The sequence below is a fragment of the Scyliorhinus torazame genome, chromosome 1, assembly GCF_047496885.1.
Source record: "Scyliorhinus torazame isolate Kashiwa2021f chromosome 1, sScyTor2.1, whole genome shotgun sequence".
Classification (NCBI taxonomy): domain Eukaryota; kingdom Metazoa; phylum Chordata; class Chondrichthyes; order Carcharhiniformes; family Scyliorhinidae; genus Scyliorhinus; species Scyliorhinus torazame.
In genome coordinates, this window is record NC_092707.1 from 296,837,389 (window position 1) to 296,853,535 (window position 16,147).

Genomic DNA, 16,147 nt, shown 5'->3' on the forward strand with positions numbered 1-16,147 from the left:
CTGCCTCTGACCCGGATGTGTGGGGGCCCATATCTGCAGCAAAAGCTTCTAGTTTCACGCTGGTTCACTGCTAACCCCCTGCAGGGCTAGGGATATGTGGCCCTTTCGCGCCAGTTTTTCTGGCGTGAAAGTCCAGTTTTTATGACGGCGTGAGGACATAGTCCCAAAAACAGAGAATCCAGCCCTCTTTGTCTAAATTATAGCATGAAGATAGAAGTTTTGAGCAAAGGTGGAACCATGTCAATGCTGCCTGGAAGAAATAGCTAAACATCCTTCCCTGCAAACATGTCTTCTGCGATACATTACCACTCGAGGCACACAATAATATTTCAATATAGTTAGGCTAAAGGAAAGACTGAGATTCAGAATTATTCTGTGTTTGTTTTATACATTAATGGCATGTGGGCTTCATTGGTTAGGCCATTACCCATCCCTAATTGGCCTTGAGAAGGTGGTGGTGAGCTGCCTTCTCTAACCGCTGCAGTCCATCTGCTGCAAGTACACCAAAGTCCTGATAGCAAGGGAATCCCTGGATTTTGACACAGTGACAGTGAAGGAACAGTGATACAGTTCCAAGATAGGATGGTGAGTGGTTTGGAGGGGAACATCCAGGCAGCAGTATTCCCATGTTTCTGCTGCCATTGTCCTTCTTGATGGAGGACGTTGTGGGTTTGGAAGGTGCTGTCTAAGAAGCATTGGTGTGTTCCTACAGTGGATCTTGTAGATGGTCCACACTGCTGGTACCGTGCGCTTGTGGTGGAGGGAGTGAATATATGTGGATGAGGTGTCAGTCAAGCAGACGGCTTTAATTTGGATAGCCTCAAGCTTTTCGAATGTTGTTGCACTCATCCAGGCAAATGACTTGTGCCTTGTCAATGGTGGACATGCATTGGGGAGTCAGAAGGTGAGTTACTCACCACAGGATTCCTAGCCTTTGACCTGTTCTTGTAGCCACAGTTTTTATATGTCTAATACAATTCAGTTTGTGGTCATTTCTAACACCCGGGATGTTGATAGTGGGGGATTCAGCAATGGTAATGCCACTGAATGCCCAGGGAGGATGGTTAGATTCTCTCTTGGTGGAGATGGCCATTGCCTCACATGAATGTTATTTGCCACTTGTCAACCCAAGCCTGGATATTGTCCAGGTTTTGCTGCACTTGGACCTGGAGTGCTTCAGCATCTGAGGCATTGAAAATGGTGCTGAACACTGTCCCCACTTCTGACCTTAAGATGGAAGGAAGGTCATCTGTGAAGCAGCTGAAGATACTTGGGCCTAGGACACCACCCTGAGGAACTCTTACAGTGATGTTCGGGGACTGAGTCGATTAACCCCCAACAACTATAACCATCTTCCTTAGTGCTGGGTTTGACCAAAGCAGTAGAGTGTTTTTCCCCTGCTTCCCATTGATGCCCGTTTTGCTCGGGCTCTCTGATGCCACACTTGGTCAAATGCTGCCTTGATGTCAAGGGCAGTCACTCTCCCCTCACCTCTGGACTTCAGCTGTTTTGCCGATGTTTGACCTGGTGCCATGAGACTTCATGGGGTCCAGAATTGATATTGAGGACTCTCAGGACAACTCCCTCCTGACTGTAGACCACTGACCTGCCACTTCTGGTGCGTATGTCCTTGTTTGATCCAAGATTGTAATGAGGTCAGGAGTTAAATGACCCTGGCATAAACCAAACTGACCATCAGTGAGCAGATTATTGTGAAGCGAATACCACTTGATAGCACTGTTGATGACTCCTTCTAACACTTCACTGATGATCGACAGTAGACTGATAGGGTAGCATTTCACCTGGTGGGAGTTGTTCTACCTTTTATACATAGGACATACATAGGCAATTTTCCATACTTTTGGGTAGATGCCAGTGTTAGCTGTACTGGAGCTACTTGGCTTGGAACACGGCAAGCTCTGGAGCACAAGTCTTCAGTGGTATTTCCAGAATATTGTCAGGGCCCATAGCCTTTGCAGTATCCAGTGCTTTCAGCCATTTTTTGATATCACATATAGTGAATCGAATTGACTGAAGATTCACATCTGTGATATTGGGGACCTCTGGAGGAAGCCAAGATGGGTCATTCACTCGGCACTTCAGGCTGAAGATTGTTGCAAATACTTCAGCCTTATCTTTTGCACTGATGTGTTGGGATCCGCCATATTGAGGATGGGGATATTTTTGGAGGCCCCTTCTACAGTTAGTTGTTTAATTGCTCACCACCATTCATGACTGATTGGCAGAACTACAGAGCTTAGATCTGATCTGGTGGTTTTGGATTCACTTATCTCTGTCTATTTCTTGCTGCTTATGCTGTTTGGCATAACGTCACTAGGTTGACAACTCATTTTTAGATATGCCTGGTGCTGATCCTGGCATGCCTTCCTGCACTCTTCATTGAAGCAGGCTTGATCCCTTGGCTTGGTGGTAATGGTAGAGTGGGAAATATGCCAGACCATGAGGTTACAGATTGTGATTGAGTACAATTCTGCTGCTGCTGATGGCCCACAGCAGCTCATGGTTGGCCAATGTTGCTCGATCTGTTTGAAATATAGTGCCACAAACATGTTGGAGGGTATCCTAAATGTGAGGACAGGTCTTTGTCTCCTCAAGAACTGTGCGCTGTTCTTGTCTGGTCACTGTCATGAACAGACGCATCAGGGGCAGGCAGTTTGGTGAGGAAGAGGTCAAGTATGTCTTTCCCTCTTGTTGGTTCCTTTACCACCTGCCGAAGACCCAGTCTAGCAGCTATGTCCTTCAGGATTCACACAGCTTGGTCTGTAGTGGTGCTACCAAGCCACTCTTCATGTTGGAAATTGAAATCCCCCACTCAGAATATATTCTGCACTTTTGTCATCCTCAGTGCTTCCTCCAAGTGGTGTTCAATATGGAGGAGTTCTGATTCATCAGTCGAGGGTGGGACAGTACATGTTAATCAGCAGCAGGTTTCCTTACCCATGCTTGACCTGGTGCCATGAGACTTCATGGGGTTCAAAGTCCATGTTGAGGGCTCTCAGGACAACTCCCTCCTGACTGTCCTGTCACCTCTGGTGGGTGTGTCCTGCTGGTGATACAGGGCATGTCCAGGGATGGTGATGGTGGTGTCTGGGATATTGTTTGTCAGATAGGTCCATGAGTACGACAATGTCAGGCTGTTTCTTGACTAGTCCTTGGGACAGCTCTTCCTGTTTTGGCACAAGTCCCAGATGTTTGTAAGGAGAACTTTGCCATTGTCATTTCCGGTGCCTAGGTGTTTGCTGGGTGGTCCGTCCAGTTTCACTCCTAATTGACCTTTTTGCAGTTTGATACAACTGAGTGGCTTGCTCGGCCATTTCAGAGGACAGTTAAGAGTCAACCACATTGCTGTGGATCACAGGTAGACCAGATAAGGATGGCAGGTTTCCTTCCCTAAAGGACATGAGTGAACCAGATGGGATTCCTTTTTATGCCAATTGACAAGGGTTTCATGGTCATCATTAGACTTTTAATCCAAAATGTTCATTCATTGAGTTCAAATTCCACCATCCGCCGTGGTGGGCTAGAAACCTGGGTGCCCAGGGTATTCCACTGAGCCTCTGGATTACTGGTCCAGTAACAATACTAATCCTCTGTCTCCCCAGAATGTTGGAATATCAAGTCTGTCTCTATTAATATAAATGTAAATTAATATAATAACGTATTTTTCTGATTTTTTTTAGGAATAGTTAATGATATATCCTATAAATTTCAGCTAGATTAAAGTAACTGAAAACTGCAAGTAACTGAAATGTGACGCTTATAGTAATGATGAACAATGGGTACCTTGTGTACTTATGTATCAAACCAGTGTATATTTTTCTGTGTTACAGAGTTGCAGTAGATGGTCCTTTTGGAACTGCCTGTATAGACATATTCTATTATAAAGTTAGTGTGATGATTGCTACAGGAATTGGAGTCACTCCCTTTGCATCTGTACTGAAATCCATTTGGTACAAGTGCAGTCAACCAACAATGACATTGAAAGTAGAAAGGGTAAGTAATTTAAATTCCAGTATTGTTTTATCCTGAAAGGATATTGCACAAGTCCCTGTGATATGACTTTAAACAAGAAGTCACCTGATTGAACACAGATTACATGAGTGAACTGGGTTGCAATCAGTCACACGTTTTGCATCTTATTACACATGGGACATTAATTTCAATTAGTAAAGATCAGTACTCTCAAATGTTTCATGTGCTCAAACTACAAATCTCTCTGTGCTATTTTGGGTCAGATTGTGTGTAACCTTCAGCCAGAAGTAACGATTCATCTCCGCCTGCTTTTGAGGTCCAAAGCATTGCAGAAGCCAGTCTTCAATCAATTTGATTCACTCCATTGTTATATCAAGAAATTGCTGAGAACACTGAGTACAGCAAGGCTATAGTGCTGAAGACTTGTGGTTCAGAACTGTCCATGCCTCTAGCCAAACTCGTCCATTAAAACTATAACCTGACAATATGTGTCCCATGTACAAAAAGCAACATCAAAGTGCGATTTAACTTCCCTATTCTGGAACTCAAATATCCTTGCAGTAAAGGCCAATATGCCATTTTGCTTCCTTGTTGCACCTGCATGTCATCTTTCTGTGTTCATTATACAAGTACACCCAAGTCACTCAGAACATTAACAGTTACAAGTTTATACCTTTTAAAAGATATTGGGCGGGATTCTGCGGGATGCCTGAAGGGCATTCCCCGATGGGACAGAGAATCAGGAGTCAGTGAAAATCGTGTTCGGTGCCAAGCGCCGACCTAAACACAATGCTCCAAACCCCTGCTGGCGGTATGAACGAGGTCCACGATGAGCGCTGGCGGGGGGGATTCAATAAATGTAGTCCCTGTGGCCAGGAATCATGTGGGTGCAGATCACTTGTGGTTTTTACCAGTGTGGCCCTAACATGGCGGACCTCACGCCACCACGAGGTCCACCATGTCAGGGCCACCCTGATAGAGACCATCCAAGCCCATCCAAGGGAGACCCCTCAACAATGCATTGCCTGCCCAGGCCTCCTCTAGTATACCCCCACTCCCCCCCCCCCTCCACCCCTACCCAGGCCCCATCCCCACCATATGGACCCCTGTAATAGGGGGACCCCTCCCAGGGAACCCTATAATACCAGGTCACTCTTGAGGGACCCTGTAATAGGAAGACCACCCAAGGGCCCCTGTAATAGAGAGATCCACCGCAGGGACCCCTGTAATAGGGGGACCCCCCTGGGAGGCCTGTAATAGAGACCCACCACAGGGGCCCCTATAATAGAGACCCACCACAGGGGCCCCTGTAATAGGGAGACCTCCCAAGGCCCCCTGTATTGGGGGCTCCCCGCAGGAACTCTCTGCCTAAAGGAAGCCCCTCCACAGATGCCACCCCCCCCCCCCCTCACAGACAGACTCCCCATGACCCCCCCAGAAAGGGACCTCTGTATGGAAACTAGAGAGCAATCCAGACAGGAGCACTGGGAAGTTTTGTAGCTGTAATACTTACCTTGCAGCTCCATGTGTCCATTCTTCAAAGGCGAGCAGCTGTGCCTGCACCTGGTTCCCACAGATCCATTAGCTGCAAGACATTCATAGCTTTTGAGTAGTGGTCTGTGATTGACAGCTTGTACAAACCATCTGCAGCTTTAATCCCTTCATGCTACAGCAGCCCAAGTGATGAAATCCCAATGTTTATAAACATTGATCACATCTGTGTGGGGGAGGGGGGTCTGTGTGTGTGGGGGACGATTCTGTGGTGGGGGTGCCTTTGGGCAGGGGATTCCTGTGGGTGGTCCCCCTATTACAGGAGCCTGGGGGGTTCTTCCTGTACAGGGGTCCCTGAGGGGAGTCCCCCTATCACACGGGTCCCTGAGAGAGTCGATTGGGTCACCCCCGTACTTGGGGGTAGGGAGGGCACCCAGTCAATCCAGGGGTGGGTGACTGCTGTGCAGTGGGGGTGTTGGGGCCGATTTGCGGTGCAAGGGGTTGGCCGGCCTTGGTACCTCACTACCGGGCTGCCTGCTCAAGATGGCGGCAAATTGGAATCCCTCATATTCCACGCACACCATGCATAAATTTGTATGGCATGGAACACAGAATTGCATCATGCTTTATGACCCCAAGGGGACTGTGAAGCTGGTGCAATTCAGCTCCGGTGGAAAATAGTCTCCCAAATGGAGACTGTTTCAGTCTCCCCCACCGCCGAGTTCCCATATTGGTTGCTGGCTACGAACAGGTCCTCGAACAGGTTGCTGAATTTTTTCCAGGAATTTTGGAAACCCTCTTCTGATCCTCTGATGCTGAATTTTACTTTTTCCAATTTGGGAAATTTGGCTAGGTCAGATAGCCAGTCCGTGGCCTTGGGTGGCGCTGCTGATCTCTAGCCGAACAGGATTCTCAAGCGGGTGATCAGAGAGGCAAAGGCTAGAGTGTCTGCTCCTCTCCCCGCAAAAAGCTCTGGCTGTTCTGATACCCTGAAGACCGCCTCCTTTGGGCACAGCTCCACCCTCACTCCCACAACCTTGGGCATGGCCTCGGAAAAGGTGGTCCAGTACCAGACAAGTTTGGCACATGACCAGAACATGTGGGCATGGTTGGCAGGGTCTCCCTGGCACGTTCGCATTTGTCCTGCACCTCTGGGAAGAACCCGCTCATATGTGTGATGCACGATCAATTGCACAAAGACTAACGTTGGATACAACTCATAGATTATCATAGAATTTACAGCGCAGAAGGAGGCCAATTGGCCCATCGAGTCTGCACCGGCTCTTGGAAAGAGCACCCTACCAAAGGTCAACACCTCCACCCTATCCCCATAACCCAGTAGCCCCACCCAACACTAAGGGCAATTTTGGACACTAAGGGCAATTTATCATGGCCAATCCACCTAACCTGCACATCTTTGGACTGTGGGATGAAACCGGAGCACCCGGAGGAAACCCACGCACACACGGGGAGGATGTGCAGACTCCGCACAGACAGTGACCCAAGCCGGAATCGAACCTGGGACCCTGGAGCTGTGAAGCAATTGTGCTATCCACAATGCTACCGTGCTGCCCAAAACTGTGGCTTTATTACAGTCAGATGCGTGGCCTCCTGCTGCAGCTGGTGAAATGGCAGGGCGCTGGAGGTCATACATATTTATACAGTTCTCCGTGGGCGGAGCCAGCTGGCAGGAGCTACCGGCGATCCTGTAATGCAGGTCCTTCCTTACATCTCCTATTACAGTGGTTCACCACATTCACCCCCTGTTAAAAATGAGTACGGCGGGGTGACGTGAAACTATATACAATTAGTGCAATTATGTACAGTGGTAGGGAAAGAAAAGTCCATGTTGACGGTCCGGAGTCCGTCAAAGGTTCAGCCGGTCCGGTGCTTTGGTGCTTCGTTGGGAGCGGCGTAACGGTGGCGGCGAAGTCGGTGCTGGCGGTGGTGGAGGTGGCACCGATGGCGGTGGTGGTGGTGCTGGCCAGTCATCGGGGAACTCCGGGAGCGTGAAGTCCTCTTCGTCCTCTTGTGCGGAAAAGGGAAGGGGGGTGGCTTGGTGGGGTCAATATTGGCGGCGCAGTGGGAGGTGGGGGGGGGGAGGCATTGGTGGGGCGGTGTGATGGGGTGGAATCTGACGGTGCCAAGTCCCTGAGTGAGACAGTATCTTGGCGGCCGTCGGGGAACTCAACGTAGGAGGGTTGGCGTGGAGCAGGTGAACCCTGTCCACCAAGGGGCCCGCCTTGTGGAGTCGGACATGCCTACGGAGAAGGACCGGTCCTGGAGCAGCGAGCCAAGTCGGGAGCAACACCCCGGATGTGGACTTCTTGGGGAAGGTAAAAACATGTTCATGGGGTGTGTTATTAGTGGCGGTGCACAATAGTGACCGGATGGAGTGCAGAGCGTCAGGGAGGACCTCCTGCCAGCGAGAGGCTGGGAGGTTCCTGGATCGTAGGGCCAGCTGGACGGCCCTCCAAATCGTCCCATTCTCCTGTTTTACTTGCCCGTTTCTCCGGGGGTTGTAGCTGGTCATCCTGCTGGAGGCTATACCTCTGCTGAGCAGGAACTGACGCAGCTCATCACTCATGAATGATGATCCCCTGTCACTGTGGATGTAGGCGGGGAAACCGAACAGAGCGAAGATGGTGCTGAGGGCCTTGATGACTGTGCCAGACGTCATATCGGGGCATGGGATGGCGAAGGGGAATCTGGAGTACTCATCGTCCACACTGAAAATGTACGTGTTACGGTCGGTGGAGGGGAGGGGCCCTTTGAAATCCATGCTGAGGCATTCAAAGGGGTGGGAAGCCTTCACCAGGCACGCACGGTCCGGCCGGTAGAAGTGCGGCTTGCACTCCGCACAGACCTGGCAGTCCCTGGTGACTGTCCTTACTTCCTCGACGGAGTAAGGCAGATTGCGAGCAAATGGTACAATCGGGTGATCCCCGGGTGACAAAGGCTGTCGTGTAGGGCCTCGGGAGAGGGCGTCTGGGGGCTTGTTGAGTTTACCGGGGCGATACAAGATCTCGTAATTATAGGTGGAGAGCTCGATTCCCCATCGCAAGATTTTATCATTTTTGATCTTGACCCGATGTGTGTTATTGAACATGAAGGCTACCGACCGTTGGTCTGTAAGGAGAGTGAATCTCTTACCGACCAGGTAATGCCTCCAATGCCGCACAGCTTCAACGATAGCTTGGGCCTCCTTTTCGACGGATGAGTGGTGAATTTCCGATGCATGAAGGGTGCGGGAAAAGAATGCCACGGGTCTGCCTGCCTAGTTTAGAGTGGCAGCAAGGGCGACGTCTGAAGCTGGAAAGGGCAGTGACTCATCTACTGCGCGTATCCCGGCCTTGGCGATGTCTGCTCTGATGCGGGTGAAAGCATGTTGTGCCTCAGCCGCAAGGGGAATTGGGTGGACTGAATGAGTGGGCGGGCCTTGTCCGCATAGTTTGGGACCCACTGAGCATAGTAGGAAAAGAATCCCAGGCAGGTTTGAGGACCTTGCGGGAGTGTGGGGGGGGGGGGGGGGGGAGTTCCATGAGGGGGCGCATGCGGTCGGGGTCGGGCCCGAGAAGTCCATTTTGGAGTATATAGCCGAAAATGGCTAACCGGGTCGTGCTGAACACACACTTCTCTTTGTTGTAGGTCAGGTTGAGAAGAGTGGCAGTGCGGAGGAATTTATCGAGGTTGGAATCGTGGTACTGCTGGTCATAGCCGCAGATGGTGACATTATCTCAGTACGGAAAGGTGGCCCGCAAACCGTACTGGTCGACCATTCGGTCCATTTCTCTTTGGAAGACCGAGACTCCATTTGTGACACTGAAAGGGACCCTAAGGAAGTGGTTGAGGCGACCGTCCGCCTCGATGGCCGGTCCGACTTCCAGATGGGGAGCTGGTGGTAGGCGGATTTCAGATCAATTGTTGAGAAGACCCGGTACTGCGCAATCTGATTGACCATATCAGATATGCGTGGGAGGGGGTACTCGTCGAGCTGCGTGTACCGATTGATGGTCTGACTGTCGTCAATGACCACCCTGTCTTTCTCCCCAGTCTTTACAACTACCACTTGGGCTCTCCAGGGGCTGTTGCTGGCCTCGATAATACCCTCCTTAAGCAGCTGCTGGACTTCGGACCTGATGAAGGTCTTGTCCTGGGTGCTGTACCGTCTGCTCCTAGTGGCAACGGGCTTGCAATCTGCAGTTAGATTGGCAAAAAGGGAGGGGGGATTGACCTTGAGGGTCGCGAGGCCGCAAACAGTAAGGGGGGGTAAGGGCCCGCCGAATTTGAGGGTGAGGCTCTGGAGATTGCACTGGAAGTCCAGGCCCAACAGGAGTGCAGTGCAGAGATTAGGAAGGACATAGAGGCGGAAGTTACTAAATTCTACGCCCTGGATCGTGAGGGTGACTGTACAAAAGCCTCGGATCGGGACAGAGTGGGATCCGGAGGCTAGGGAGATCCTTTGATTGGCAGGGTGGACCGCGAGGGAGCAGCGCCTTACCGTATCTGGGTGATCAAAGCTTTCGGTGCTCCCGGAGTCCAGCAGGCACGAGGTCGCGTGGCCGTTGATTTTAACTGTCGTCGACGCGGTGGCCAGGTTGTGCGGGCGAGATTGGTCCAGCGTCATTGAAGCGAGCTGCGGGTACCCATCAGATGCTTCGGGTGGCGAGCGTGTGTGGCTCCGATGTCGGGATGTCCAGAGACCCTGCGGGGGACAAGATGGCGGCGCCCATGGTGCGCACATTGCGGGGTCGGGACAAGATGGCGGCGCCCATGGGGCGCATGTGGCCGAAGGGGGACAAGATGGCGGCGCCCATTGATCGCACATGGACCCGGGAGGAGACGATGGCGGCTACCATTGTGCGTCTGGCGTGGGGGAGGGGGCGATAGCGGGCGTGATCGTAGCGACTGGGCGGGCTTGGCACACAGCCGTGAAGTGGCCCTTTTTACTGCAGGCTTTACAAACGGCAGTGCGGGCCGGGCAGTGTTGACAGGGGTGCTTCTGCTGACCGCAGAAGTAGCAGCGGGGACCCCCGGGGTGCGCGGATCGGCGTGCGGCGCAGGTGTATTGGGAAGGCAGAGCCCCGGCTGAGGAGGTCGTCGGCGGGGTCCAGGAGGGGTAGGAAGGAGTAGAAGGGTGGGCAGCGTGGCGGGAGGGGTACGATTGTACGTTACGGGATGCGACCTTCATGCAGAGCGCCAAGGTTTTTGTCTCCTCCAGTTTGAAGGTGGCCCCTTCCAGTAATCATTCTCGGATGCGGTCCGACGCAATCCCCGTCACGAAGGCATCGCGCATGAGGAGATCTGCGTGTTCGGCGGCCGTAACGGCCTGACCGGCACAGTCCCGGACGAGTGGAATTAGGGCCCGCCAGAAGTCTTCGATGGCCTGGCGAAGAGCGTGTTCGCCTTCTGCGAAGTGTTCCTTAAGGAGTTCCATTGCTTTTGTGTAATTCGTGGCGTCTTGGATCAACGGGAACACGCTGGAGCTCAGTCTGGAGTACAGGACGTTTATCTTCTGAGCCTCCGTTTGCTCGGGGTCTGCAGCCCTGATATAGGCCTCAAAACATGCTAGCCAGTGAGTAAAGTCTTTTCTGGCGTCGGGCGAGTGCGGATCCAGCTGCAGGCGATCGAGCTTAATTCGGATATCCATTCTGTGGAAAATCTGACTAATAAATTGACGCACGATCAATTGCACAAAGACTAAAGTTGGGTACAACTGTGGCTTTAGTACACTCAGATGCGTGGCCTCCTGCTGCAGCTGGCGAAATGGCAGGGCACTGGAGGTCACGCATATTTATACAGTTCTCCGTGGGCGGAGCTACCAGCGAACCTGTAGTGCAGGTCCTACCTTACATCTCCTATTACAGTGATTCACCACAATGTGTTCTGGTCAAGTGGACCTTGTGCACTACCTTTAGCTGCAGTAAGCTCAGCCCTACGCATGAGGAGGTGAAATTTGTGCTGTGCAATGCCTTGATCCAGAGTCCTCCCCTATTTTCATGTCTAGTTCTTCCCCCATTTTTCCCGAGAAGGCTCCAAACTCCCTGAGGAGGTCCATTATTCCTCCCATGCTGGCTAGGGGTTTGAAACGTACAGGAGCAGGTCATCTGCAGTGAGCAATACTCTGTGCTCTCTGTCTCCCCTTTGGATGCCTCCCCCCCCCCTTCACCGACTGAGTGTGACGACTAGTGGCTTGATTGACAGGGCAAATAGCAGCGGGGATGAGGGGCATCCCTGCCTTGTGCCTCGGTGCAGCTGGAAATATCCAGAGCTGATAGCTCCTGGTGAATCCTGGCCCAAACCCAAACCGTTCTAGTAGCTCCAGGAGCTCCTTCCATTTGACTCTGTCAAAGGCCTTCTCCGCGTCCAGGGAGATGATCACTTCTGGTATCTCTTCCCCAGGTGGGGTCATGACCACATTCAGCAGGTTTCTGATGTGGACTGTTAGTTGCCTGCCCTTGACAAAGCCTGTCTGATCCTCCGTGTCTACCTTTGGCAAACAACTCCCCAGCCACCTCGCCAGGGCATTCACCAGTGCCAGGATTTTGGCATTGGTGTTTAGGAGTAAGGTGGGTCTGCACTCCGTCGGGTCTTTGTCCTTTTTGGGGATCAGCGATATTAAGACCTTGGCCAGCGTGGGCGGCAGGGTCCTTCTCTGTAGAGAGCCATTGAACATCTCCCATAGGTGCAGGGCCAATGCTGCCGTGAATCTTTTATAGAAATCAATCGGGAATCGGTCCTGACCCGGTGCCTTCCCGACTGCATGGAATCGATGCACCCATATCTTCCCCAGTGCTAGTCGTGCTTCCAGTCCCTGTTTTCTTTCCTCCCCATTGACTGGAATGTCCAGTCCATTGAGAAACTGTCCCATCTTCGAGTCCCCCTCTGGGGGTCAGAGGTGTGCAGCTCCTGGTTGTAGGTCACAAAGGCCTCATTGATCTGGTCTGGGGCCTTGGCGAGCCAGCCGTTTTTATCTTTCACCTGCACTATTTCCCTCGTGGCTGCTTGCTTTCTCAGCTGTTGAGCTAGCAGGCGGCTGGCCTTGGCTCATGCTCATAAAAGGTCCCTCGTGTCTTGTGGAGTTCGTGCACTGCTTTCCCAATGGAGAGCAGATCAAATTCCATTTGTAATTTTTTCCCTCTCTGCCAGTAGTTCCACGGTCGGAGCTGTGGGGTATTGTCGATCCACATCCAGTATGGGGTCAACCAACTGCTGCTTGGCCGCCCTCTCTTTTATATCCCTAAGTGCCCTCGAGATAATTATTTCTCCCCTTATCACTACCCTCAGTACCTCCCAGATGTGGAGGGTGAGACCTCCCCATTCTGGTTGGATCCCTCGATGGCTTGTGGCATTTACTCGCAGAACGCCTTGTTGGCAAGGAGGGCTGTGTCCAGTCTCCATGAGGAGCGTTGGATCCGGACCATTTTCAACCTCACATCCACGTAGTACAGAGCATAGTTAGAGATTACAATTGCGAAATATTCCACCCCTACTATCCCTAGAAGCATTGATTTCCCTACAAATAAGTTGATGCAGGATTATACCTTGTAGACTTGCAAGAAGAAAGAGAACTCCTTCTCCCTCGGGTGTGTGAACCTCCATGGGACCACGCCCCCTCCCCATCTGCTCTATAAAGATGTTCAGCCGACTACTTTGTTAATTTGGGGCTGGATTTGTCCATTTGTGGGTCCTGTGCACAATTAATGTCACCCCCCCCCATTATGAGTCGGTGGGAATCTTGGGCCTGGATTTCTGCCATGGTCTTTTTTATAAAGTCTGTGTCTTCCCAGATCGAGTAGTACTCATTCACAAGGGCCACCTTCAAACTGGAGGAGACAAAAACCCAGGACTGTCACCGTCTTCATTGCTGTAAAGTTTGTTCTCTTATTAAGTAGTATGGTCAAACTCCTAGCCCTTGTCCCACCACACACCTGGTACATCTGGTACATCTGTCCTATCCTTCCCTTTCTTACCCTCAGTTGGCCCTTCTCCCTCATGGAGAAAGACTATGTTGGCCTTCAGGCTTTTCAAATGGGCGAAGAGTCTGGATCTCTTCACTGACCCGTTAAGTCCCCCGACATTCCAAGCGACTATCCTGATTTGCGGGGGGGGGGGGGGGGGGGGGGGGGGGGGGCTTCTGTTCCTCTCCCCCACCCCTCCTCTTGGGCCAGCCATACTCACCACATGGATGTGCCCCTGCACCCTGTGCACCTTAGGATTTTCCTATATCCAGGGGCCATCCAAGATGGCTGCCGACATCTTCTTTGGTCTGGCCATCTCCACGTGCGACCTGTTGTAACCAGCGATATGCCCCCCCCTCCCACCCCCATCTATCCCCCGGTTTCCACCCCACCACACCCCCCCCCCCCCCCGAGTCCCCCTACCGTCATCTACCCCCCTGCCCTGTGCTCCTGTGGGCTTCTCTTCCTCTGCCCTCTGCCCTCTTGCTCCCTACCCCTCTCCTCCCCCCTTTTGCTGGGCCCTCCCTTCCTCTCGGTAGCTGCACCGTGGCCCTTCCTCTCCTCTTACCTCTGTGTTCTCGCATATTCACTCGCTCGGTGGCTCCCCTCCTGGGAACATTTCCTCCTATCTTCAACCAATTTTCTTCTTCCCCTTCCCTCCTCCCCTCTTCAGCCACTTCAGTGTCACTTTGCCTCCACCACCACCGCACCCCCCCCCCCCCCCACCCCGCACACCCTCAACCACCTCCCCTGGGGCACGTGCAGTGGACATATATAGAAAACATAGAACATAGAAAATACAGCACAGAACAGGCCCTTCGGCCCACGATGTTGTGCCGAACGTTTGTCCTAGATTAATCATAGATTATCATTGAATTTACAGTGCAGAAGGAGGCCATTCGGCCCTTTGAGTCTGCACCGGCTCGCTATATATATATAGATAAGCCAGGCATGAAAAGACAAATAATATCACTCGTGGTCTCTTTGGACCATCCCTACCGTCATCCCAGCCCGCTTTTCCTGATGAAGTCCTCCGTTTCACCCAGTGCATCAAAGTAGAACTCCCTGTTGTTATAGGTTACCTGCGGTTTTGTCACATAAAGTATCCTGAACCGTATTTTGTTCTTAAATATTGCCGCCTTGGTCCCATTGAACTCGGCTTGGCGTTTGGCCAGGTCGGCCCCAATGTCCTGGTATAGACAGATTGCCTGGCCTTCCCTTTTACAGGACCTTGTGCTGCTTGCCCAGTTTAGAATCCTTCCGTTGTCCTGGTATCTGTGGAGTTTTGTGATGATCGTTCTTGGTGGATCCCCTGATTTGAGCCTTTGCCTGAACGATCTGTGGGCTCTGTCCAGTTCTGGGAGTTTGCGGAAGTTTTCTCCCCTGACCAATTTCCCCAGCATCTGCGCTACATAGTCCGTTGGGTTCCTGCCCTCCATACCCTCAGGCGGCCCAATACCGAGTACTGTGAGTTCGGGACCGCGCTTAATGACATGTTGTGCAACCAACTGGTTTGTGGGATCCATAACCTTAATACCAGAAGAAGCTCCTGACAGAAACCGCTATAACGTTGGAAAAAGCAATCGAGAAAGCTCATGTGATGGAGTGCGCTGAGAAAGGCGTCACTGAGCTCCAAAGTGTGGCCGAAGGGGAGGTCAATCAAGTATGGGATGGGATGGCCGCAAGGTGCGCGGCATGTTCAACAGGCACAGCAGTGAACCAGACACAGTCCTCGAGACCAGATCAGAGTCAAAGGCCAGGAAAATGGCTGGGCATCAACTCAAGTCAGAGGTCAGAGGTGGACTGCTATCGTTATGGGGAGGACCATTCCCAAGAGACCTGCATGTTCGGGAGTTTGTGTGTTTCAGATACAATCGCAGGCAGCACATCCAATCACGTTGCCGTGCTAGGCAAAGCACACCAAACAACAGCTGCAGTCCACAGCACCACTGAATAGAGTGAAGAAGAGGTCTGGAGAAGAGCATGCAATGTATCGGTTAAATGCAGTCCAGCTGAATAAGACGGCCTCAATTAAAAAAGGGCAAATCCCTCATAATGGAAGTTGACACCAGGGCTTCGATGACCGTTGTAGATCAGACTTTCAAATATATCCATGCTGGAAGTTTGACCAGTACAAACATTCCATGGACACTGGGAAAACCTTGAAAATCCTTGGAACCACCAACACACCAGTGACATCCGAAGAGCAAGTGGCCGACCTACCCTTGGTTATCATGGAAGGGCACAGACCCAACCTGATGGGACAAGTCTGGCTTCAGAAGATTCGGCTCAATTGGCTGGAAATATTCAAAATTTCTAAAGGCATCCACCAAGATGTCCGAAGGAAGTATGAAGACATTTCTCACAAGGAACTGGGCCAGAACAAAGGTGTCAAAGTGAAAATCTATGTGAATTAAGACTCAACGCCCAAGTTCTTCAGAGCTAGACCAGTGTCATATGCCCTGCATCAGAAGGTTCAAGTTCATAGAATCTCTACAGTGCAAAAGGAGGCCATTCGGCCCATCGGATCTGCACCAACCCTTCGAAAGGACACTCTACCAAGTCCATTCCCCCGTCCACCCATCCTATCCCCATAACCCCATAGCCTAACCTGCGCAAACCTGGACACTTAGGGGCAATTTAACCTTAACCCACACATCTTTGGACTGTGGGAGGAACCGGAGCACCCAGTGGAAACCCAT

At 51.6% G+C, this 16,147-nt stretch overlaps 1 protein-coding gene across 1 annotated transcript in view; it reads left to right on the forward strand.

The window, feature by feature from the left end:
- The window catches only part of LOC140422708 (NADPH oxidase 3-like), a 112,090-nt gene that overhangs the window by 65,803 nt on the left and 30,140 nt on the right, over positions 1 to 16,147 (forward strand). The window contains exon 10 of the mRNA XM_072507671.1: positions 3,852 to 4,014. Within this exon, the coding sequence (XP_072363772.1) occupies positions 3,852 to 4,014 (163 nt within the window). The remainder of the gene's footprint in view (positions 1 to 3,851; positions 4,015 to 16,147) is intronic.